This window comes from Atractosteus spatula, chromosome 1 (genome assembly GCF_055471065.1).
Source record: "Atractosteus spatula isolate fAtrSpa1 chromosome 1, fAtrSpa1.hap1, whole genome shotgun sequence".
In the NCBI taxonomy this organism is placed as follows: domain Eukaryota; kingdom Metazoa; phylum Chordata; class Actinopteri; order Semionotiformes; family Lepisosteidae; genus Atractosteus; species Atractosteus spatula.
The window spans coordinates 75,229,854-75,257,025 of record NC_142706.1 but is presented as its reverse complement, the minus strand read 5'-3'; the positions used below and the strand labels follow the sequence as shown (position 1 = coordinate 75,257,025).

At 41.2% G+C, this 27,172-nt stretch overlaps 1 protein-coding gene across 7 annotated transcripts in view; it reads left to right on the top strand.

The window, feature by feature from the left end:
• Nucleotides 1-6,343: 6,343 nt before the first annotated feature.
• The window catches only part of LOC148842017 (dynactin subunit 1-like), an 82,665-nt gene continuing 61,836 nt past the window's right edge, over nucleotides 6,344-27,172 (top strand). For 4 of the 7 annotated variants that reach the window (XM_088919491.1, XM_088919481.1, XM_088919463.1 and 1 more), the window contains exons 1-2: nucleotides 18,582-18,946; nucleotides 26,067-26,318. In XM_088919491.1, coding sequence (XP_088775617.1) covers nucleotides 18,914-18,946; nucleotides 26,067-26,318 — 285 coding nt within the window. In that variant the 5' untranslated portion in view covers nucleotides 18,582-18,913. Of the gene's footprint in view, nucleotides 6,445-18,581; nucleotides 18,947-26,066; nucleotides 26,319-27,172 lie in introns of those variants that run through there. The other 3 variants (XM_088919508.1, XM_088919500.1, XM_088919472.1) reach the window with 1 other exon arrangement.

Here is a 27,172-nt window from a genome sequence, read left to right as displayed (position 1 = left end):
CATGGCTACAAAAGTAAGCTCTGGCCTGTTGAGGCACTGAGGCTCGAATACAAAGATCAGCCACTTACATTAGGTGATTTGCTCAGTGTTTGCTTATCCTCCTAGTTTGGTATCATCTGCAAATGTAACTAGTTTACTAGTTAGCCCAGAGTCTGCTCTACGTCACAACAGCAGTGATCCACAGATCGTGTCACCCCAGTCTGAGTATTCACCCCTTATCTTTACTGTTTCCATCTATTAACTGAATCTCAAGCCAAACAACCAGTGGCGTGTCCCAGAATGCTCTGTAATGAGAGAATTATTCTTTTTATGGGGAATTAACCTTTCTAAGGAGTCTTTCGTTGGAGTATTTTATTGCCTGCACTTCCTCATTATCCTCTGCATGTGGTTAAAAATACTGTTCTGCTGTATTAGTCATCTGAGCCGTCTGCTAACTGCCTTGCTAGCTGAGTGTGTTTTGTAAAAGGCGTCAATCTCTCTTTGACTGCTAGGAAAAAAACACACTTCACCTAGAGAATATTAATTGTTAGGAGTATTTTTAAAAGCTGTGTTTGATAGCATTATTTGTTGTTGCTTCTGTTTCAGTTACTTTTAATATAACTCAAATCAACAGCAGGTACAAGACTTTATAAACCCCTCACCAACCCTAGACTTGAATTTCTTTGGAGAGCATATGACACATTTGTGTTCTGTTTTGAAATTTTGCTTTAGTTTAATTTTGAGTTTAGTCATCAATTCAGATAGGTAGACTTGAATTTTAATTTTAAATCTAAGGCCCATTCAAGGCTGTAATGGGGGTTCTTGTCTGTGCTTGAAAATCAATTAGCGCCACTTTCTCTTTATTTCATGAAAGTTATGCAATCAAACACAAGATCAGTTCCAACGAAGAGGTGTCGCATCATTTTTTGTTAGTATGTGATTGATCCGAGAATCTTCTCCAGCCATTTCTGGAAGAAGAGTGGAGTATCCATTTTCCATAATGTGTTGTTCAAGACTCCCACAGCTCTGGGTGTAAAGGACTTTCTTTTGTTCTTAAATATATTTTCCCTTGAATTCCATCTCAGTGCTATGGGTCATGTTTCACTCTTGAGTCCCCGACTCCTTTAAGTTGATTTGTGAATGACTTTGAGGATTTGGGGTACTTGAATCAAGTCTTGTTGCATTGTCTTTGTTCAGGGCTAAAGTGAGTTAGTTCCTTTACTCTGTCAGTGTAAGAAATTCCTTTAAGGTCAGGAATAAACCTGTCCTTATTGGGACTGATTCCAGTGCACCTACAGTATGTCATTCATGAACTGTGGTGACCAAAGCTCTAAATTAATGAATAATAATAATTGCTTACAATAATAATAATAATTAATAATAATTATAATTGTTTACACTTATATAGCGCTTTTCTGGACACTCCACTCAAAGCGCTTTTACAGGTAATGGGGATCCCCTCCACCACCAGTGTGCAGCCCCACCTGGATGATGCGACGGCAGCCATAGTGCACCAGAACGCTCACCACACAGCAGCTGTCAGTGGGGAGGAGAGCAGAGTAATGTAGCCAGTTCATAGAGGGGGATTATGAGGAGGCCATGACTGGTAAAGGCCAATGGGAAATTTGGCCAGTATGCCAGGGTTACACCCCTACTCTTTTCGAGAAACGCCCTGGGATTTTTAATGAGCACAGAGAGTCAGGATCTCGGTTTTACGTCTCATCCGAAGGACGGCGCCTGTTTACAGTATTGTGTCCCCGTCACTATACTGGGGCATTAGGACCCACATGGACCGCAGGGTGAGCGCCCCCTGTTGGCCCCACTAACACCTCTTCCAGAAGGAACCTTAGTTTTTCCCAGGTACTGACCAGGCTCACACCCGCTTAGCTTCAGTGGGTTGCCAGTTGTGAGTTGCAGGGTGATATGGCTGCTGGCTAAAATGCATATGAAGTCTGTTTTCTGCTTTTTGATTAATAAGAGTACAGCGTTATCTTATTATAGAACACTTTAAATACTTCTCTTGTACTATTGTTCTTTCCAATTCAATATGAGTCAGTTGTGGATCGGTAACAATGTAATAGTTTTGTGGGGCTGGGTTGATATGGAGGGCTGTTTTCTGTTGACACTGTGGAGCCACAGGAGTATTATGATCAGACAGAGTTGATGCTGTTTGCTTCACAACTCTGCCTTGTTCTACATCGGGAGATAAGACATTATTCACACAAGCGGTTTTTAACCAAAATAAATCAAAAACGCATATTCAGTGTTAGTTTTTATTTATCAGTGTCGAAATTCTTCAAGAAAAGAAAGGTTTTTTTTTAGAAAGAAGGACAGAAAATAAAAGGAAGACAGTCTCACTCACCATGTAAGATTAGTGAGATTCCCTGTTGTGTGGCGTGTACTGTATTTGGTTTGGCCTACAAATGTTGTGTTTGTCATGGTGTGACAGTTAGGAGGCTATCAGCTACTGATAACTGATGTGTGGGGAGCGTACTGGTGCACTGGGCTGCTGCTGCAATGGGTGCAGCTACACATTGGTGGTGGAGGGGAGTCCCCATTACCTGTAAAGCACTTTGAGGGGAGAGTTCAGAACAGTGCTACTGTATATAAGTGTAAGCAATTATTTATATTATTATTTAACATAGGATGTAAGAAGGCAGGATGGCAATTCGTCCTCGTTTTTTTAGTAACTTAAAATTGTAGGAATTCTCTCTCTTTCTTAGTCCTTGAATAAAGAGGGACAACTGCTGTTCCTAAACGTCATATAGACTCACACCACAGACGCCTGGTGATGGTTCCTTCCACCTGCAGAAGAACAGACTGAGCTCTTGAACAGAGAAGACTATGAATCTTGACTGACTGTGCAGAAGTTCGGCCCAGCAGCCTACAGAATCAATAGTGCAACACAAATCAAAGCACCAGAACTGAAACTATTTGGAAGTGCATTTAAAACGAAGAACGGTAGGCACTCCAATACACAAAGCGGTTTGGTGGTCTGGATAAGGCTACCCCAGCCATGATGGTAAAGCTAATGCACTGGCTTTTTTCAGGACAGGGCTAGATGATATTGGTAGGTTAGTTACTGTAGCTACTAACTACTAAAAAGACTAGATAGACTGAATGGTCTCTTTGTTACCTTTCTTGTAGTATGATTAGCCTCTATTTGACATTTCTTGTCTATCTGAACACACATCTGTTATTATGTAACAAGTAATACAAATATTTAAGGTAGCACAGACATAAAAGATAAAAAGCGTATTTCTTTGTGATATATTAAACAAGGAAGAACTGTACTAATCATTGAATAAAAAGTACCACTTATAACTACAACAAATTTAAAACAATATCAAAACTTCTTTTTTCTGACAATGCTTGAATGAGAACTTTGGCCGTGTGATTTGAGAATAAGCTTTGATATGTTAATGAACATCTTAAACCCTCTTTACAGTATCTTTTTTACAGTATATTCCTACAGTATTTTCTCGTCAGTTCATTAAGCTATTACGAATCTGTGAATGATATTTGAAGAAAGAATTACAAGATCTATTGAAATATTCTTGTTGGATTTGAGGACAACATTTTAGCTAACAATCTTGCACGACATTTGTTTTTATACATCTGTTTTCACTTCCAGTTTACTTTCAGATTTGAATCAAAATATCTACGAGCCTACTTGCCCCCTTGTGCTGGAATGAAACGCACACTTACTCTTCATCCGAATGCCAGCTGTTATAGAGAAGAGACGTTTTCCTTGTCTCACGGATAAAAGAAATGAAGACACAAGCTGTTGACTGGGTGAAGATGATCTGGTACGCGGAGGAAGTTGTCGGAATATTCTGGGTGGAAAGCTTTGAACTTCACAATAGGTTAGGAAGAAGTGAGACAAGACACCTTAGTCTATACGACAGGATTTGTGGGCAACATCCCTGCACTTCATCAACTCCTCTCTTCCTGTTTTCTGTGGGTTTTTTGCTTTGTGTTATTATTATTATTTGCATCCTTTGCATCCTGACTGTGTGTTTTTTTTGGGTGGCTTTGGATAAAAGCGTCCGCTGAGGGAATTGATGGATGTGTAAATCTTGGGACACCCAGCTGAATGGCACTTTTCCCAGGAGGACCCTTTGGCCGAGGGGGGAGATTGCCCCAGCATGCCCCCGGAGTGGTGGGCCAGCAGTGCTCCTGGGGCGACCCGTCCCAACATCACCGCCTGCTGCAGGAGGCTAGAGCACCTGGCCCTGCCTCTGTGTGCACCGCCGCTGGAGACGGCGATCTCTTCCCGTTAAACAGCAGACCGGGCGGAAACCAGGGGGGCCATGAGGCCCATCAAGCCTGTTTGGTAGTCAGCAGACAAGAGATCCAAGGATCTCATCCAGCTGCCTCTTGAAGGAAGCCGGGGAGTCAGCTTTAACAAAATGGCTGTGCTGCTTGTTCCAGACTCCCTCAATCCTTTGTGTTAAAAAAGTGCCTTCTGTTCTCAGTTTTAATTGCACTTTTCACCATTCATTCTGATTTATGACTAGAGGATTTTGAAGAGTTGTCTCTGGGCCCTCATAATCTTCTCTGTTTAAGACTAAAAAGCCCCTACAGTGTAGCACCCACGGCTTGTATTTACCAGGAGAGGATATATCGCACAGTCCTTTCTGTCTTTATGATTTATGTTTCCAGCATCAGGATCTTACAAACCAGGGTCATAAAAAGAAAGAAAAAGGACATGTAACGTAGTCTGCCAATGAAAAGTTCAACTTTTGTTGGCCTGCCAATGAACGTTCAATTATTGGTAAGGTGTGACAAATGTGGCTTGGAGGGATTTATTATAATAATCATCATCATCATCATCACTTAAAAATTCAAAGTTGTATATGTTAACAGTTATATGTGCCGCTTCCAGTGACAATCGTCTACTAAACAAAGATGATTTGAATAGCTTGTCGTCTCTGGTTCTGCCTTTATGCATTGTATTTTCTCCACATCACACATGATTCCTTTAATATCTTGTATTGGAGCACACATGCAAATGAGCATTGATTCAGGCTTGACATTCGACCCACATGTGCAGCATATCGTGAAAACATCTTTATCACTAACTGTGGCTGAAAAGCTGATCAACACATTTGTGTTTTCCCAAATTGACTACTGTAGTGCTCTACTCACTGGGGTCTCTAAATCTACACTGAACAAACTCCAGTATGTCCAAAATTTGGCAGCCAGAATCCTGACCAGGTCTAGTGCAAGTGATCACATTACTCCTGTCCTGGAGTCCTTGCACTGGCTTCCTGTCAAATTCTGTATGGACTTTAAAATCCTCACGCTATAAGGCTCTGCATGGCTTGGCACCTCAGTACCTGTCTGAACTATTATCGCCCTACTCCCCACCTCACAACCTTCACTCTTCTACTTCTGGTCTCCTAACTGTCCCCCAAGCCCGTCCACACTCTGTGGTTGACAGGGCCTTCTCCTGTTCTGCCCCCAAGCTCTGGAAGAAAGTCACCTTCTCTAAACTCCTTCAAATCCAGACTCAAAACCTTCTTCTTTAGAAGAGCCTTTTCTGAACTGGTTCTGTTCTTTCCTTCTCTGCTCCTACTGAATTCAGTGCCTCCATCTACTGTCTCCTCTGTATATTGTCATCATGCATATCTTGTTCAGGTGTGTAGCTGTGTCAGCATGCGTAGGCTGCAAAGGAACAAGTAATAGGTTTATTCCATGCTGAAAAAAAGAAGAAAGAGAACACGTTTCAGCCGTGGAGCCTTCTTCAGATGCATATCTTGTGTTTTTGTTTTTTGTTGTCATTCTGTAAAGTGCTTTGAGAAGCCACCTTTAAAGGTCTAAATAAAATAAAATGTATTATTATTATTACTATTATTCATTGCACTTGTGCATATGACAAACTGAACTAAACGGATACTGTATATTATCTTCGATGTCGGCTAAACATTCAATGTAATTGCTTTTAAATTGTATTTAAGCAATTTATGCACAAGACATATTATTAACTTATTTTATTTATTTATTTTCAAGACAAGCGAACTATCTATTTTTCCATAATGTGAGGTCTAGAAGGTAAATGTGTAGCGCATGGAGTTATGTCTGCCAAAGTTAAAAATACGAGACAGCGTGTCATCGACTCTTCTCAAACTTCACAGCCGCTCGCAACTCCTGAACCCTAGTAAATACTCCGCATCTGCGCATGTGCGTCAAGGGGGGTGGCCGTGAAGAATGCCTGTCTGAAATTAAGACAATTTTCACACAAACCGTTTTAAACCAAAATACATAAAAATAGCGTATGAGTGTTAAATCTGTATTTATCACTCGAGTTGCTTCAAGAAAAGAAAGGTTTAAAAACATTACGCCCGGAGCTGGTCCAGGCAGTAGTCAGGCGAGCCAAAGGCAAGCACAGGAAGTTGCTGTGGCTGTTGCTGCTTGGTGAATTGGAGGAGAGAGAGAGGTTGATCTGAATCTTAATTTCAGGTAAGAATGGTATGCAATTAAAAAGAAAGGAGGTCCAGCGAATGGGGGACACGGCTCTCGGAGGCAGTGGAGGGTGTATCTGGAAGGGGACAGGCTCGGGAGCCAGCTGGCCAGCTGTCCGAGGGGAAGGGAGGTGCCGGCTTCAGGCCCGCTGATGTGTGGACTGTGAATACTGGGTTACAGTCCCGGAGTGGAGGAAGACAGGACCAGGGTGTGCACCCGGAATGCTATAAATACGAGCGGTTTTAGTGAGAAAACTGCGTGAAATTATTTCCAGTGTAAAAAAGGAAAACGCTTTTCATGCAGTTTTTTTCCATTCCATACAGTACTACATCAAAACGAGTGTTACATATAAAAACGTGGAGGGAGGGCTTCTGTAGGCTATTTAATCATGCTTTAAAATGGGATTAGGTTGGCAGACAGCATTAACGTGTGTGAAATTACGTACTGTAATAGGGGGGAAAGTAGCAGCGCTTCTCTTTTAGATCCAATTGCCTTTTTTGAAAAAAATAACGTTCTATGTTTGTAATTCTAGTTATCCGTCGTAGAAAGAACTGTAACCGCACAGAAAGATATAATACTGTAACAAACACTTTATGTTGTTTATATATTTTTTTATTTACTATACAAATCAATTTGGATTTATGAAAAGGGTCGCCATATAAAGAATGAGTAAATGTACTCCAAAGAAAAAAGAGCTGTAAACATGGCGTTTTTCTTTTGCTAGACGTCCAGCATTGAGATGTGGTTATATATACTGCAGCATCTGGAGCAGCCACTGTATTTGTGCTCATGACATATAGATCCACTTTGATTAAAAAGGAGTCGAGGCGCTGCTCTTCCTTGACAAAGCATTGACACCACGAACCTGTTCAGCTCTGTATAACGTTTGGAGTGGAATCTGCTGTGGAATTCGTGTTTACATAAATTGACATTATTACCTTTGAAATGCTGAAGGATTAATTAAATGTGCTTTGTGCAATATTGGCTACCCAGTAATATAACCCTCTCCAATGAAAACATTCTTCATGGATTTGTTGATGCAATACATTTGCTTGTCCCCAGAGGGAGCCATTGTGCAGCCTAAATGTACAACAGTAGTTTAGTGTTAATGAAAGCTTCTGAAAGTCTAACTCCTGAAATAGTGAGGTATTGCATAAGTATAATGAATATAGTAGGTACTGCTATCACATGAGTTTGAACTAGTACCATCTAGCAAAGATTCTAAAATATGTACATTTTTACAGGATCATTAATTGTAATATTTGGCTTCTAGAAAAGAGAATAGTTGAATTTTTACAACTGTAAATATGCTGCCCTGGTTTCTAAATGTATGTAGCTGCTTCATATCCAGGAAAAATACCTTTTTTGCATTTACTGCTTCATGGGGAAAAGTGTTTAAGCACTACAATTCTCCACTTAAGAATTTGATGTTATCAAAGCAGTAGATTCTCCTGATATCACTCTTATGATTCGTAGGTTTGTGTTTATAAAAATAATTCTTAATTGTGTGCTTATATTGGATAGTAGCACAGATTGTTAAAAGGTGTATATTTTCAGATTGCAGTTGATATGATTTAGTCATCTGCTTTCTAAATTCAGTTCCTCCTCCTCGGGTTACAGAGCTTTGGAGACGATGTATCGGTTCAGTTTATTTGCCATACACACAAGTGCAATGAAATGCTTATTTGCATGTATGCTCCCATACAAAGACATTAAAGGAATCTCTGAAAATATAAATGGAACAGCAGCAGCCACAAGCACAAGTTAAATAACATACAACTTAAAAAGGTCAAACTAGCAGTGTGAGAAGACAAGAAAAACATCAGTGTGAGCCAGTGGCAGGGGTAGAGTTCAGTAATCAAAACTAATCTAACTATGCTTGTGTACATCTAATGTTATTACATTAGGTATTAAGATATTTTTTGTAGCCATGTAATGATTTGCAATGATGATTGAGGTAAAAAACATTTTTAAAAAATGAGCCATGTTTGAAAAGGTCTTTGACTGGTATTTTTCTTTGCTTCAATAGAAAAAACAAATAAGATGTCGGTTGCAGGGTCCTTTCAGGTTGTTCTGATTTTGCACGTGACCATGATTCTGGTGTCTAAAAAAAGACCTTCACATCATTGTGTATTGCTAAAGAGTGGCACGTCAAAAGAAGATGTACCTCTGAAGTTACAGTTGTGAGAAGTGCTTTGGAATCATCTTTATTCCTGTATTAGTGGCACCTAAAGTGTGATCTGATCTTCACCTAAGTTATAATAAAAAATAATACAAATAACACACAAACAATTGTACTTTTTCTCGTCTATATTGAACACATTGTTTAAACACTCACTGTCTGTGTGCAAAAAGTATACTGCAAAAAGTATATGAACCTCCAGGATAATGACCTCTGTTAGAGAAAGTAATGGATTTAGTAATTCCAATCAATGAGATGACATTCAGGTGTGTGTTTGAGATGCCCTGCCCTATAAAAAACCCCACAAAGTGTGGTTCCCAATAGAGTCTGCTCTTCACAACACAGATTTGAAGTGAAATATGCCTCCATCAAAGGAGGTTTCAGAGGACATCAGAACAAGAGCTGTCAGTGCTCATAAGGTTGGAAAGGGTTGCAAAAGCATTTCTAAAGACTTAGGCCTCCATCAGTCCACAGTCAGGCAGATAGTGCACAAATAGAAGAAACTCTGTGCTATTGCTACTCTCCCTAGCAGTGGTTGTCCAACAGAAATCACTGTAAGAGTGACCTGTACATTGCTTAAGAAGTAACAAAGATCCCAATGATAACAGCTAAGGATCTCTAGGCATCTCTTGCTCTGGCTGATGTCTGTGTTCGTGAGTCTACGATAAGAAAACCGCTGAACAAGCATGGTGGGCATGGGAGGATACCAGGATGGAAGCCACTGCTCTCGAAGAAAACATTGCTGCCTGTCTGCAAAGTTTGCAAAAGACCACCTGCATGTTCCACAGGGCTACTGGAACAATGTTCAGTGGACAGATGAGACAGAAGTGGAATAAATAAGCAGTGTTATGTTTGGAGGAAAAAAATGCATACCAACATAAAAGCCTCATCCTAACTGTGAAGCATGGTGGAGGGAGCATCATGGTTTGGGGCAGATTATATCAGCAACTTCTACAAGAGCATGTCAGGCTATGTATCCATGATCTGAAGCTTAATAGAAGCTGGGTCATGCAACATAACAATGATCCTAAACGTGGGAGTAAATCTACCACAGAATGACTTAAACAGAGGAAGTAGCCAGTTGGAACTTCTAAAGCAAGACATTCATGCAAGACACCCCCAATATATCAATGAATTGAAACAGTTCTGTAAAAAGGAATGGGCCGAAACTGATGTGCAGGACTAAACAGCAGCTACAGGAAACACTTGGTTGAGGTCATTGCTGCTAAAGGAGGTTCCACTGGTTATTAAATCTGAAGGTTCACATACTTTTTCCAGCATAGACAGTGAAAGTTTAAATAATGTGGTTATTATAGACATGAAAAAGTACAGTTGTTTGTGTGTTATTTCTTTAATCTGTTTGTTATCTATTAAAGTGACAGACATGAAGATCAGGTCACATTTTAGGAGCCATTACTGCAGGAATACAGATAATTCCAAATTTTTCTCACCACTGTAGGTGTAAAAGCAAACTGGTTGACAAAAGTCTGGATTTTGCAGAAACATTGTATTCCCACAAAAACCCTCTTGCTTAATGCAGTCCCTCATAGTAATCGATAACTTCACTGTGTTCCTTCATGCATTATGTGTAATCTCTCATTAATTAATTCATTAGTCAAGAATACATCACAAGAGACAAATTCAATGGTGGTTTACTCTCCACTTTCATTATAAAGGAACAAGCAGAGGTTAATTGCATGAGGAAAAGTCAAAAGGAGAAAAAAATATTTTGAACTGTGGAGCTTTCATCAGGTGAAGGGCCTTCTCAGAAATCTCCACAGCCAGAATGTTGTTTTTCTTCTCTTTATCGGATAATTATCATTTGGTTCTTTCTTTAAGGTTTGAATGGTAATGTAGCTCTCAGCTCAGACTTTCCCTTTAAGCATTTCTCTCCCATGTTATTTTAAAATGTCTCCTATAAAACATTTGACACAACAGTTGTCTCCTAAACAACTGTGGGGATTTGGAACAAGCTACCCAGCCATTATGTTGAAGCTACTCTGGTTCCCTTGAAGAAAAAGTAAAATGGGGTGCTCAGATCGATTATAATTAATAGAGAGCTGATATGTTGGAGGGCCTCCTCTTGATTGCATTCATTTTTATGTTCTCATATTTCTAAAGATGCAGTAGACTCTTGCCTTTCTCTCATTTCTGAATTTCAGACAAGATTTATTCCCCTGTTTTGGTAATGCAGAATATGCATTAAAGCACTTCTTATGTTTTGGCCTTTACAGATAGGGCCAAACCCTGAGTGTACCATATTTTGAGCAAATGACAATCCTAACTGGAAAGGTTAAGAGGTTAATAGATACTTCAAACGGGGCACTATGCCTGGTATATTTAACAGATGGATAGCCAGGAGTCATTTCCTTCCTGTAACTGTAGTAACACAGCAGACTCTCTGTATGGAATGCTGTATTCATCCTGTTTGCCTTCTACTTCAATTTCTTTTGGATGGAACCACCTTAACTAATTCAGTATATGCTTTTTGATCAGACATATTCTTAAATGTCCACTGTTTCAGGAGTTCAGCAGATCATTATTGCAGTCTAGCCATTAAGGACCCTTCTTAGCACCCAAAGTGCACAATGTAAAGAAATGTTTAAGGGAGTGTGTATAACTACAGAGCCGCCTTTGTTCAACATTATAGTTCTCTTCTCACCCGCTGTGATTTTCAGAGTATATACTTGATGGAATTCGTTCTCAGAGATATGGTTTTCTCAGAAATATTTATATCCAAGTTTTTCTTCCTAAAATGTTTCTGTTTTAGTGTCGTCTAGTCTCAAGTGAATCCTTGCAACTGCACTGACCCAGCCCCCCAGTAATTTATTTAAATGTGATCTAATTTAAACACTGATAATGAAATCGACCCATGCACAATGAAAGAAATGCAGTTACTGAACCTTTCATCTAATGCATATTCAGAGGTGCGAAATCTCCAGTGTGTTAAGGCTCATATTTATTCATTTTTGTTTTGTTGTGAGGCATGCAGAGCTTATAATCAACTTTAAAAATGTGAAATCTGCAGGTAACGGTATATGCCATTAATTACTGTACCATTGTACAGTATCTTCCTTTGTTGCATTGTGTGGTAATAAAAAAAGAAACATCCAAATAAAAAAAAATCTGGGCTTGTTTTGTAAGCGAACAAGTAGAAAGGGTTTCATTTTCATCGTGACTGAAACTGACAACAAGCGCAGTAGCCTTAAGTCTCGAGTTGAAATGGAGCTGTTGCCATGGCCTGAGCTCACCCAGCTCTTGTGTACATGATGATCGGCTGAGCACTTTGCACAGTTTAGACAAAATTGACCGCTGAAGCCCCTTTCAGACAAACATTTTCTCTCCTCACTAGTGACACAACATACAATATATAGAAATATATAAACGTAGTGTAAAATGCTACATTGAGATAGTTTTATAGCAATTTAAATAACTCTATAGCTGTGTTATACCACTCCTACACCTGTCGTGTCCTGTAGTAGCATTTGCACAGTGGTAAAGGAAACTTAATTGCTGAAAATATTGTAATTCTTAAGGAGCCTGTTATTCAAAGATTTGTGAGGTTGCTTTAATATACTGTTTTTCAATTTTTGTTTTTCTAATGCCATGGAATAGTAATTTATAACTCTTAATAGTTTTGTAATTTGGTTTTGGTATCCTCTAGGTGTTTATTCCAAATGAATAGGCCTAATAGTTTTAATGCCACCTCTCCAGTCATTTTAAAGGCTGGTCTGTTAGTGCATCGTAGCGCATTTCTGACATTTGCACAGCAGAGGGTGCATAATAACACATGATCACCATGAGAAAATAAACTTGACAGGTGTTGCAAGGAACCTGTTTTGCTTAGTATTTTGTACTTGACTGGGGCACAGTGGTGTGGTGGTTAGCGCTGTTCCCTTATAACTCCTGGGTCCTGGGTTTGATTCACACTGGGGGTGACCTGTGTGCAGAGCGTGCATGTTCTCCCCATGTTTGTGTGCGTTTCCTCCCAGGAGGTTTGATTGTTTTGAATTGTCCTGTACTGAGGTTCTATACAGGATGAGAGGAATGTGCTCTCGGTCCCTCCTCATGGCTTTCCATGAACCTCGTCAGTAAAAGTAGCTTTCTGATAATTGATAATGGCTGGATAATTGGGTTCTGTACCTTGGTGAACTGAGGAACTCATCTGGATCTTCCTTGAAGGATCCTTGTGAATTGGACAGATCAATATTGCTGGGTATTATGTTCAAGCTACATAATGCAGAGTTCATTTAGAGAAAGAGTCTATCAGCAGGATATACATTAATGGGCCTAAAGACATGTACTGCATGTATTGTCCTGGAAACAATACTCCCAAGTCAGACATTACTTGAGTCGTGACAAGCACGTCTTCTTCACTGCAACACATTCTATTGACATTGATTCAGAGTTGTAAAAATCTTAAAATTAAGACATAGCAAACAACTGCAAATGAAACCATATTCATGAGTTTATATCACAATCTGCCAGACCTACAGTGGTTTGACTGCCTGTCTACTAAAACATAAGTGGCTGTATTGTCCTCTAAGTGACTTTAAATTTTGACTGTGCAAAAGGCAAACATAGATTGCCATTATAAGGAGGATTTATACAATGCTATATATATAAAGATATATAGATATATCTTGTGGCCCAGTGCAAACCATCACAATCTGTTGGAAAATCAAATGTATTGCAATGTGCAGTCTGTGTGACGTAATGATTGATATTGTAATAGACTCGTGCTGTAATAGCACCTTGGTGACAGTTTATGAAAGGGTTACTCTAAACTGTGAAAAATGAGCAGGCTGGTGAACTTCACTGCTCTTTCAAACGAGAACGATGCCCAGTCTAGAAACAACAGAGAGCACCCTTTGTATGGCATTGATCAGAGCCCATCTGAATGAGGCGATGAGCCCCGTTCAGCTGGGACCTGAGATGGATGGATTGATGAGGCTGGAAGGGGACTAACCTTGCTGTCCTTTCCAGACTGTTCCCCTGGATACCGCTGCCGCACCTGCAGCCCCCTGGTTGCCATGGCGATGCTTTTGGGCTTGAATTGAACCACAGACAAAAACAATATATGCACCCAAAAAACGCAGCTCCATGAGGTGTCCTCCATGCAGCGGAGCCCCTGGGCATTCTTTCCTTGGGGTGCCTCGGTCCCCTTGCTTGCAGCCGGCCAGGGGCCACGGCGAAGGGTAACTGCCACCTTCCTGCTGGCTGAGATGCCAGTATTTCCGTCTCGTGTCGTATTATTTTGTGGTGTTGCTTTCCCGCTGTGTCAGCTGCTGGGATCCGAGGCTGCTGTTCTCCCGGGCTGTGCTGATGCTGTGAAACTGGTACAGTACAGGTTTTGAAAGCGCCTGCTCTGCCTTTAATCTTGTTCTGATGGGTCCTAAGGCCAGATTGGTTGCCGGGGCGGGTGAGGGAGTGGGTACCGCAGCGTCCCTGCTTCACAAGTACTGCATTCAGAGCAGCACGGGGCTCTGGCAGCAGGGTTTTCAGTGCCACCTCAGAATCTGTGTCAGTGCAGGGCCGCCTCGTTTCTTAACCCTGTGTTGTACTGTGTGTGTTCAATGGAGCAAAATCCAAGTTTATTCTCAAACTGTCTAATAGGAACTCAGAAGGTGCTCTGAAAAAAGAGCTCTCCAGGGTGTCAGCCTGGCTGTCTAGTGATGAGTCAGCAGTCTTGTTTTTAGGGTTCGTGTCAGGCGCAGGAAGATGACCACAGAGATGCCTCCTTTCCATCTTTGTAGGCTGTAAAGGGGCAGGTAAAGGTTTATGCCTTGCTGAAAAGAAAAGAGACACAAGGTTTCAGCCGTGGAGCCTTCTCTTTAGGTGTCACCTTTGCCTGTTCTCTGTTGTAACATGCCAGGCTGAAGGTCTGCATTTTAATACGACAACTCACTACCATTAAACAGATAAAAGCTTCGAAAGCCAAGAGGAACCAAGTCTTCTCTTTGTTACCTTATGATTGCAGTGGTACCCCTAATTGTTGATAGTAAACCCAATGAGTACACATTCTGGGCTTTCTTAGGTTTCGTCTTTATTGGGGTTTGGCATCATCAAGTGAAAAAAGAACCTTGCTCGCTTGTTTTAGTGAGGCATCCATATCTCATTAGAACTTACAAAGACCTCTGAGACACACCGTCTGAATATTGCCATCCAATTATTGTCACGGTTTGATCTGATACAATTTTGTGTACAGTGCCCTTCATGCTCGGGTCCCCCAGAAAGCTTTAAAGAGCTAAAAACATCGCATTTCCAGTAATTTCCAAATATATTCAGCAAGACCGATTTTCAATCTAGAGTCAAAGGAATCTCGAGATTCTCCATTTCCAGCGCACACAGGATGTGATTCTCACAGGTGTTGCCTACATGCTACAAGCAGGCTGGGTCGGCACAATGCCCCCTCTTGTTTGTAACCTATCTTAGGTTCTTGTGAAGGTGCCATAATTGTTCCAAATACAGAGCATAATGAAAGATTCAGCATTGGTGATTCTTGAGCACCCTTACAGCATAGCATCTTTTTTACTTGGTCTGTAAAGCTCCACAGTCTCCTCACCTCTCAGACCCCATGTTTGAGTGAAGACCCTTGATAGTGGAATAATGAGATATTAATGGGACCACCTTTCAGACCTGCTCCTTTTAAAGACTTGGCTGGGTGACAGAAAGAAATCTGAATAGAAGCAAAGCAAAGGCAAAAGCACTGCACATCCAACTTAAAGATGGCCAGTCCTTGCCTTTTGTTTGTGCCTGGTCGCTAGGGCTGCTGCATTCAGGCAATGTTTACACTCCCTGGGTTATGGTTTTGTCAGCACTCCTTTCTTATTGCTTTGAGGAAGAGGTTTTTCAGTGTTTGCTTCATTGAGGAGCACATTACATACTGTAGGTGAGCTGTTGGAAACAGACATCTGCCTCTCCAGTATTTCTGTTGAAAGTTCTAAATGATGGTCTAACAACAGATAACTGTGTTTTCGATAGTGTTCAGATCTCCTAATGTCCATCCTTACGAACTGTTTCTGATACTAACAGCTGCTGAAATTTCAGATAATGTGAAAAAATATTCAGATATTTAAAAAAAAAATATTTTTGCACCAATTGTTCACTGGAAACTGAGGTTAGAAAGAAAGATGTTTGGCCACAGTGCAGTGAACAACCTAAAGAAAATGAATTAATATTCAAACCAGGCTAAGATTACAGAAGAAAACGCCGTCTGAACAAAGCAGTTCTTTGCAGGACTGTATTTAGTATTTTTATGCATGTGAAAAGCTCACAGAATTAAATTTTATGATTAAAAAGGCAATGTTGCTTCATTTCTAGGCTTGGTATTATTAAGCTTAACATTAAAGCTGGAAACAGTCACTAGAACATGTGATGGAACATCTTTGATGTTAAACCTTTTCATACATACAGTGTTTCTTCTTGGGAAAATGATCCAGGAGATAGTAGTGTTCTGAAACAACCTCTTTCATGCCATAGTTTGTGTTTTATCTGGGGCTTTGGATGTCCTGATTTTTGTGTTGTCATGTGGCAGTGTTCCAGGATTGAGCTGAACAGAAAAGGAACTTGGAAAATAAATCTGGGGAAAGGGCTTGTCTTTTTGCTTGTTATATATAGATACACATTCACATTGTATAAGATCTCTAATCAGTTTTTTGGGGAAAGTTTCTCTCAGTAATTTCATACACTGCTGTTTAATAGACAGTTATCTGTTTTGTCGTAAGTCTTAGTCATGTCATTCTTTACTGATACAGTATTTCCCCACAAATTCTTGATCTGTGTAAAAATGGTTATTGTGTAGCTGCAGTTTTCACTCTGCGTGTGTTATTTATCATTTGATCACAGCTTTGGATAAGCTGGGTCTTCTCCTTTCTTGTCAATGTGGCTAATAACAGGCTGCCACTCTGAGCGATAATTTCCAGCCTTTCTTTGCCAGATGTGGGATGAATAGAAATATTTGGCTGACAGCAATGCGACTGGGAGGCCTCATCCTGTAACCTCCTTTGAATCAATTTGTGATGTATTGTATTTTCTTGCAGACCCTCTCTTTATAGTTGCTTTAGTTTGTTTTGTGGGTGTTGATTTTATTGCATCCCATCAAAAAGACCTTTTTTATATTCGAAGGGTAGACAGCTGCTGTGCCTAGCTGTGCTATCAGTTTGCTAAGTTTGTTGTGCAGTGGCCCTGCCTAACCTTAGGAGGCAATATGCTAGCTCAGCCTCTCTGAATTTCCTTATTAACTCTTTATCTGTTGTGTAAAGCCCTTGCAGGGTCTGCATTCAGTGCGTTTGTAACAAAATGGCGAGTCTGATCAATTGATTGATTCCCACAAAACCACCACTTGGTTAAACTGCGTTATGTGTATTCAGAAATGCCTGTATGTACTGTAGGCACATTCATGCAGGCCTGTTTTTGAAATTCAAAATCTAGCTTCGTTGGGAAAAAACGAAGTTGTTTCTTTCTTGATGCAGCACTCGTGGGAATGCCACAGCACGCACAGGTTTCTGAAAGAATATTGAAACAGGGAATTAGGCTCAGTGTAAAATGGTAACAAGGAAAAAAGAAAGTAAGAAAAACGCCCAGCCTCTCACATGAGAAGAGCCTTTCTGCGGAGGCTGCGTCGTGGAGATTCGCCGCTGGAGTGGGGGGGTCCTTGCAGTAGTGCCAGCGACAGGGCAGTGAGCAGGCAGGGGACTGGCTGTGGCAGTCTCCACACGGGACATCAAGACAGTGTCCCTGCCTTCACCTTCCGCACCATCCCTCAGGCTGGAGAAATGGCAGGAGGTTGCAGGGGGCTCAGCTCATTTCCCTCATCAGAAGCTGATCTGCTGGCTGATTGAAGTCCTGCAATTGGATGGAAAGGAAGTAAAGAGTTTATTCCACCTGAATAACATTTTTGAGAACCCGATGATGGTTTATTTTTGTTTTTCTAATTTTAATAAAGCACGTAGTTGATACACCCAAACTGTGCAGCCAGGGAGTATTAGCTCACTTTGGGTTTAAATTGTCAGTGCCCTTTTCCATTTTGTATTATCTTAGATATGTATTTTGCAGTGCTTTTGTTTCCCAGTTAAAAAAGCTGTTCTTTTAAGCACATGATTTAAAATACCTAAAATAGTTCCATCATTTATCAAGAAAGGGATTTGGAAAATATTAAAAAAATAATATTAGAGGTTAGATTGAAATGGAATCATAAAATTTAAATAGTCAGTATATTCGCAGTCGTCTTATTCTTGAAAGGAATTGCAACGAAGGGTGCCTTCAGTCTCGTTCCCAGTAGCTGGGTGCACTATGAAAACTTCTGACAGATGTGACAAGCATTATTTCTTTAGACTTAAAACTTGCTGTGATCTTCAAAATAGTGGCAGTGAGAGGACCCAATTCACAGAAACAATTCACAGTAACGTGCATCTGCTTAATGTTTACCACAGTACTCAGATCCCATCACTATCACCACTGTAACCACTTATCCAGTTCAGGGTCAAGGTGTCTCAGAGCCTGTCCCGTGAGCCATTGGACGCAAGGCACGATACAGCCTAGACGTGATGCCAGTCCATCGCAGGGCACAAACACACCCACCCTCGCACCGGGGCCAATCCTACAGAACCAGCTTGTCTGTGGACTGGGGGAGGAAACCCACGTGAACGCAGGGAGAACATGCAAGCTCCATGCAGACAGCAGCCCAGTAGTTGAGCCCAGGGCCACAGCACTGCGAGACTGTTTAATATTTATATCCTACTGAATTATTGGTTAGGCTTCTATTATGAATGAAGGCTGGTAAATGAAGTAATGCAATAGCACCTTCTTCTTCAATAAAATGTACACAGTGGCATTGTAGCCGGCATCAGGAGTTCCCTTGATGCTGTATTTTGTGTACTTGGTAAAGCCAGTGCTAGATGAGCTCTCTGCTTCTGGATGTTACACAGCAGGCGTTAGGACCCAGTTGATCGGAGACAGACAGCCCTCCTGCAGCAGGCAACGCCGGCAATAGCGCAGTGCAATCTTTCAGCAGATGCTTTGACATTAGGTTTTCTTTTTATAAAAACATAAAAGCCAGCCAGAAGGAGGAGGATTCGTTTTCATACTAGACCCTGATCGAGATACGCCAGAGATCCTGGAAGCTAAAGGCCTTGTGTAGAGAAGTTGGTGATCCAGTCTGCTTGAGTGGGATTTGAGCAGCCATGGTCTGATCACTGTTAACACAGACAAAATCATTGAAACATCACCACAAACAGGGACAGGGATAAGAGCATACGCCAGCTTTATAACAGCAGAAGCAGCATGGCTCAAACTAAAAGACACATGTATAGTCGGGTGAGTAAGAAAAATGATTTAATGTTTAATGAAAGGTGTGTGAACTTCTGGGTGTTACTGTCTGCCTGTGTTTCACAGAGCAAAACAGGATTGCTGACAACTAAGGGCTTTTAAACCAGGAACAATACAGTGGCATCATCAAGTCCTCTTTTACTGTGTTCAGATGTTATTTTTCTCTGGTTGTAAGCAGATGACAGCTTTTCATTTTATAACTGGGTGTTATAAATGTATGTTTTCTGTGTTTTGGCTGGGTCCTCTAAGATCATTTTCAAAAAAAGACAAAGCAATAAACTAGTAATGAGCTGCTTGATGGATTGGGGGAATATTTTTTTCCTACGGAGACTTTCAGTTAGTACTTTTGAAGTGTAAAATTGTGCCTTTAGCTCCAATTTCAGACTCAGGGCTAGATCCTAAAAGAGCGGTGAGCCAACTCAGAGAATTACTTTTAATATATTAATTTCAGGCAAAGACGTTAACTACTGTGTGATTTGCAGATACTGAAGTATGCAAGCACACAACTTAAACTGTTTCAGTAAGCGAAGTCTGATACTTCAGAGATAAAGTCAGTGTAGGTGTACTGTAGGCCTGTTCCTCGCTATGCAGTGACATATGGATCAGGGCTTTGTTGAAGTCACTGTGAATTGCACAAACATGAATGTAAAAATCAAATTCCAGAGTTCATATGTAACGAAGTACTGCCTAGATCTAGGAAGAGCCTGCACAAATATTCAGATAAGAGGAACAGTGAGTGGAAATAAGACATTTTTGTCTTATCTGTGTTATCTGAAATATCTGTGTACATAATTCATGTTCTGCTTACCAGTATTATGAAATTGAACCATGGTTTTAACTGGAACAACTCTTTCACAAGCACAAGTCTCATGAAAATGTTTTTGGTGTGATTGTTTTTATTTAAAAGGCAAAGTACTACTGTATGTTAACCGTTATGTATCGTGTATGCATGCATAAATTAGTTACATGAACTTTGTGACATCCTATTACAGATTTTAGCCTTACCTTATGGAGATGTTCTGGGCCCTGCCCTGTGTTTCAGTGGGCTGTAGTCACTCAAACATTATCTTGTTTTTCTAAGCTGATTTTCCAGTCTTGGGTTTTGATTCATTATAATAATAATACCTTGCATTCTTGTTGCTTTTTTCCTCCCAGAGGATCCCATAATACTTAACACATGGAGGGGGACTCACTTCATCCAATACTCAAGTGCTGGACCCATCTTAGTAACCTGTGGCAGCCATTATGTGCCGGCAGCACCGCTGCACAGCCGATTCAGGCAGGATTTACTTCAGCAGTGGAGATGGAATTTAGGGATTGCCATTAATTCGAGAGTAGAACATAGCCTTACTCTTACAAACCGATCTTTAGTGTCCAACTAGTCAAGATTTCATTTTAACAGCTCTTTTGCACGATGGCATTTCCTGCACCTTATGAAGAGCAGGAAAGAGCGCCGCCTACTGGTCCCCAGGCACCACTTACAGAAGCAACCTGGTTTTCCTTGGAAGTCTCCCACCCCATTGCTGTCCAGACTCAGCCTTGATTAGCTTCAGAGTTGTGATCAGATCCACCTACAGTACATGGTGGTGGCATCCCCCCGTTGTCTGACCCTGTTCCACAAGTACTGCTTGAAATGCTGGTCACAAGTTGTACACATGTCCTGTAAGAAGACGGATATTAAAAAAAGAGTATCTTTCGTGCCATGTAATACCGGCTAGTAGGAAGTATTATATAAGAAAAGCCACACTTTTGTGTATCACCATACTTAACAGCCCCGACTAGCTCTGTTGGTAGAGCATGATCTCAGGGTAGTGGGTTCGTGTCCCACGTGGGGCGCAAGGTTCTCTAATAACCCATACTGGGCAGCAGCAGTATGGGGGGGCGGTGTTGGCGGCGGAGGACCATGTTTCCATGACAACGGCAACAATTCTCGCACTCTCTGCGTAGAAGAAAGGCCTGGCGAACTACTTCCGGATCCTGCCAGAAAACTCTATGGATAGTGACGGGGGAGCTGTCCATAGGGTCGCCATGAGTCGACACCGACTCGACGGCACTCCCCATCCATCCATCCATCCATCCATCCATCCATACTTAACATGTGATTGGGGTCATCTGCCAAACCTGCCACACTTTAGTGCCTTTTCATCAATTCTCATACCTGCTGATATTATCTTTTGATGGGACAGATTGTGCCACCTATAATCATTGCTTAAAACAAAAGAGCTACTGACCTTAAGGAAAAGCAGCCTTTATATGGATGTTTAGAATATAAACTGTACTGTTTGCTCACTCTGATGACTATTTTTTGTATCAGTGGCATTGCTCGTATTGTAGCATATTCCCAGTGTTGTTTGGAATGATCTTTTATTGTGAGATAGTGTACCAAGTCCAGAGAATAGTTCTTACAGCCTATTGGTTTTGATAACATAATGTGTTGCAGATGTTTGGTGGTTGAGGAAATATTCTGTTATGCTTAATATTATGTGCATTGTCTCCCATCTCTTAACAAAAGAAAACAAATAGTAGTATAGTGCTATACGTTATACAATATATGTAATGATCTCATCTGTCTGGCTGTTTTACTGAGTCAGAGGTGTTTGCACCATCCTGACTCATGTGCCTAAGCTGCCAGGTTTGCCAGATCTGAAATATCATCATTATCTGGTCCTGCTTGGACCTCAGGTTTTCACTTTTGGCTGGCATACTGTGTTAAGGCCTGCGCTGAAATGTTTGTGCCTGTGCTGTGAAAGTATACAGTCTGGATCTGTTTATTTTTTGACTCCATGCTAAACAGAAAAGACTGCTAATTTTGCAAAAGTGTTAGAAAATTAATACAAAAACATGCTGAAGTATAGATATGGTGAAATCGTCATGCTGACTTGGGGCTAGGTGTGATAAAGACCAGGAGATGCTTGTTTCAGAAGATACCATTGTTCATGAGGGCTGCCTCTCCTCACGTTCAGATTAGTTATGGGAAATGAGAACCATCCTTGCCTGCTATTTGTAATTCGAAAACAGGAGATTTTCTTTCTTTTTTTATGTAGACACATGAAAATATGACAGATCATTCACATTGGCCTAACTCATCTTGAACATTTGACTACTAATAGAACATTTATCCAAGAATATAGTCTTGGAAGAACCTTGAATGAATATCTTCATCCACAGTCAAATCAAAGTTTATTTATCAAATGCACAACAATACAGCGTGCAGCAGTAGTTTGTGCTCGTCTGCTTGTTTTCTGCACCCACAACTGTTTGCATAACAACATGCCTTCTGCTCTCTTTTTCCTGACTACATTTATATGTTTTTCCATATATTTATGTTTTTGTTCCTGCAGCCGTGCTCTGTGTTGAATTTGAAGTAATCCTTTGGGCTTACGGTTTTGAGGATTTTAAATGCCTCAATCAATTCTTTTTGCTGTAGGCTAAAGAGGTTCAACTGTGTATTTGAGGCAGTTCCATTTGCTGAACGTATCATGAATATCCTGATGTTTCTTAAGCTTTCAGTTATTGATCTGTTGCAGTTATCCTTTAAACATATTTACAGCAAACTGACCTTTTGTTCAATTGCAAATATTCTCTGATTGAGACTTTGTTCAGCTTCTTAAGCATCACTGTTGTATTAAGTGTTTGTGTTTAATGAGTACATGTTTGCGAGTCTGAAATCCTTATATGAGTTTCATGTATTTGCTCAGTGCATGAAGGCCTTTAATGGAGAGACATTTTGTCATTTTTCAGGCTTTCGGACAGTCAAGTTTAGACGTGCGTTTTCCTGAGTCTCGGGTTTATGATAAACAAACCTTTTTGGTTGCAAAACCTGTGCTTTTGCTGAAGGGTTGAATTAACATATTTGGCTATATCTTGCGAAACCTGGTTTGAGCACTGAGCAGCTTCTGCTCGTGCAGCCATGTCTATCCATCCATCTTTTAACCGCTTTATCCAATACAGCCCCACGGGGGAACTGGAGCCTGTCCTGGCAGCACCAGGCACAAAACAGAGTCCACCCAGGATGGGTGTCAGTGTGCTTAGGACATTCCCATTGGAGCCATGGACATCTCCATGTAGCTGTAGAAAATGAGTACAATGCACTCAAGTAAGAAGTGGCCCGTCCAGATCTGCATGCTGTTGTTGTTCTTCTATGTTGTTGCTTTCCTTCCTGTTTATAACGATACTATGATCCCATTTCTAAGAGTAGGGTGTTAAATCCACAGTCTTGGCTTAGGTTCACTCTGGGCCTAAACAGTCTGTCCTCTTGAACACTCCTGCTCGATTTAACTGCAGAGGAAGCCTCTCACTCCTCCCCCTGATCGGCTGTGCGCTGGGGCTGCTGGTGCAGAAGGGCTGCTGTGTAACACCAGGGTGGAAGCTGCACTTCAGCTGTGGATGAAGTGGGACTGCATCTATATATGTCAAGTGCTTTGAGATCTTTTGAGTTAAAAAGCACACTGTAAATGAATGTAATAACATGGTATGAAGAAAACTAAACAATCCAATTGCTAGTGTTGAGAAAACAAATAATGGGAATATCAATGGAATTTGATCTATATTGATCTGACTAGGAGCATCACGGTGATGCAGTGGTTAGCATTGCTGCCTCACAGCGCTGGGGCTCTGGGATCAATTCCAGACCGGGGGTGCTGTCTGTGTGGAGTTTGTATGTTCTCCCCCGTTCGCATGAGTTTCCTACCATAGTCCAAAGACATACTGGTAGGCTAATTGGCTTCTCAGAAAATTGGCCTTTTTGCAAGTGTGTGTGTGCCCTTCGATGGACTGTGTCCCCCCGCTTTGTGCCTGCTGCTTGCTGGGATAGACTGCAGGTCCCCCCTGACCTGTAACTGGATGAAGCCGTTAGAGAATGGATGGATGGACGATGTGACTCAGTAGGCAATTCCAGTATGGCTCTTCATGGACCAAGCAGTTGGGTGAGTGTTAAATGCTGAGTGGATATTGGCTGTTGCTCCACTACTCCCTGCAGTGCTCTCGGTTGCAGCAGTCAGAAATATACAGGCAAGCAAATATTTTTTCAGTGGATTGCTGAGCGCTGGTGTCACCTGACTTTGTCATGTGTGTTCCACTGAACGGCGGAGTCCATTCCCAGGCTGCCTGTTATTTGACCATGGTATCAGGAGCTGTAGAAAGCCACCTAAGCCTGTACTGACTTTTACTGCTAAAAGTCTATATTACTTCTTTGCTCTTTTCCTTGCGTCTGTGTTTTCTTGAATTGTTTTGTGTGTGTTTAAGCTTAGCTCAAGATGTAAAGCCAGCCTTTTTTCCCTGAGCAAACACACCAGACCAGTGCAGCTAAAGAGATTTGCTGTTTTTCATACATCACTATCAGCAGACATGCTTGCGCTATGTGACTTTTACACACGCGGAGAAGACTCCACGGCCGAAACGTTGTGTTTCCTTTCTTCTCTTTTCAGCAGGGAATAAACCTGTTACTTGTTACTGTAACTATCTTATTACTACTTTATTTTTCCAAAGACACACCTTTAAGCTGCTTCGAAAAAATGACAGCCAAGTAAACTACTAATAATGATCTTAATATTAAAGTTTTGCATTAAAATATCATTAGTGTGAAGTCGGAGACAAATTCTGATTGAAATTAGGAGGTTCAATAATGAGTCCCTTAAGTACAAATCTTTAGAACCACAGGCACTGTGATGGTGAATATCTTGTTGGAAAAACAAATGTTTCAGAATAACACTCTGTTAAAAGCTAATTACAACATTGAGCTGTAATCAAGAAGGACAAGAAGTGAAAACGCCTTGGAAGTCCATATAAACAGAATAGGAGGCACTTCTTTATGAACGGAGATGCAAGAGCTACCCAGCCATGTGACTAAAGCCGATACTCTGGCTCCTTTCAAGAAACAGCTGGATGAGATTCTTGGATAAATTAGCTACTAACCACTACGAAACGATGATCTTGATAGGCTTATTTAAGGGCATCTGTCTATCAGAAAGCCAGTAAGATAACTATAAAAGAAGAATGAAAAAGGGAGAAAAGTGTATCTTTGTACATCTAACAATAGTTTATATATGAGAGGCTGATTCTCAGTGTAACTCCCTGCACAGCGTGATAAATTCAGATCAATAATAATAGCAGCTGCTAGGCATGGCCAGAAAGACACTGCCAGAGATGGTCTAGCGCTTCGGAGTTCTACAGTCATGTCACTTTTACTTCTTTCAAAATGCCTTCTGAATGGCAGCCTGCAGGAAGACAGGGAGGAAAACAGTAAAAGCCCTTCATAGATTAATGGTAGATTTTTATTTTGTCAAGAGTTAGTAATTTGCCCTGTGGTACCAGTATTTCAGAATGTTACATTAGATAAGTGTTTATGGCTTAAATCTAAATTTAATGACGTCTTGTTGGCTTTTTAAATTTGATTTCAGATTTGCATTTGCACACCTTGACCTGTGCAGCCTGTTGTGTGGGTGTCTGTATCTGCAATCTTACACACCAATGAGTCTACAGACTGAACACAAGCTATTAGTTATAGTGTATATTTTTAAAGACTGTCAGAGTTCTTCTGTGTTTCTTGAGAAGCTGAGTACCCGCTGGTGGTATATTGTACCCTTGTCACACATAAAATGGACTATTTTCCCACGAATTTCAGTTTTTGCAACATCCTTTTTTAATGTGAGGTTTCTTACAATCAATGGGTTTGATATTGACCTCATTTTGTTTTTTTAAACTTTTTTTTTATTTTAGGCATTTTTATATCTCGCAGCCTTATTCCTTATTTTCAGCATGCTGTAACATGCTGTACTTTGCCATAGTCTTAATACAGTTCTTGCATTGACTGAACTTGGCTGAACCCTGGCACTGGAGAACTTCTCCTCCAGCAGACAGTTCATCCGGTCCAGCGCTGAATGTCAAGATATTGGGCCTGCAGAAATATAGTCTGTAGATCCTTGGAGCTTTATTGGGACAGAAATATCATTGTTTAATAGCTCAAGTAACACCTGACATGTTGTCTGTGTGAGACGTGAGCAGCTCCAGATTTAAAGGTACTTGGTGTAGAAAGATCTTCACCTGGAAGCAGTGCTGGCTTGCTGCTGGCCAGGACCTGACCTGACTGCTGTGCGCTCTGTCTCTGCAGACCCCGAGCAGTGGGAGCGGCAGGATGAGCTCGGATGGGGGTGTCCGACCGGTCAAGGTGGGCTCTCGCGTGGAGGTGATCGGCAAGGGCTACCGGGGCACTGTGGCCTACATCGGGGCCACCCTGTTCGCCACCGGGCGGTGGGTGGGGGTGGTCCTGGACGAAGCCAAGGGCAAGAACGACGGGACAGTCCAAGGCAAGAAGTACTTCACCTGCGAAGAGAACCATGGCATCTTTGTGCGCCAGTCCCAGGTAACCCTTCCCCTCGTCCGTCACTGTGTCCTCAAGCCCCCAGCGTCTGAGAGAGACCCACAAGAGCTCTCTCAGCCCTTCTGATAAAAGCCTTTTATCTTCCACAGTTCTCAGTTCTAAGTTACAGACCTAGCACAGTTCTAGCACACCTCCCTACACTCACATACACATAACTCACGAGCTCTTGAACGTTCTCAGTTTTGTGGTTACACCACAAAGCTTTCATATCTATAAATAATATCTAACTTGTTGATATTTTTATTTTGCTCGTGTTTGACTGTTCTCCAATTCCACGACCCTCCTGTCAATGTCTGGAGACCGTGCCGCGGGGCAGCGAAGGAGAAGCGCCGCTCTGCGGTCCCGCCGGCCGGACATGTGACACGAGAGAGGCCACTGCTGTTCACAGCTGGCCGATGTACCAACACTTCCACCTGACACACACACCTTTTTAGAAAAGCATGGAGAATGATTCTCCTCACATTTCTAGAACAGTTCATTGTCCATCGCGGATCTTCATTCATCTTTGTTATTGTTTTCCATAGAATAGGATTTCCATCGCAGCTTATTTTTTTATCTGATTCTTCATTTTTTTTACCAGGTTGTTGTGGTATTCTTTAGAATTTAGAATAGTGCCCTCTTCTCGTAGAACAAATGTGTTCTCTTTTTAGCTACTCTGTTACCAGTAGACACGCATTACAAAAGAATTACATCATTAACACTAGTCTTAGGGAAATGTAGAACAAGGCCCGGAGGCTAACCGATTTTGATGTAATAAATAGACATACTGTACAACGCTGGCTATGTCCTTAGTGCAGTGAAGTGAAAGCACGTACAGTATACAGTATGCTTGGGGT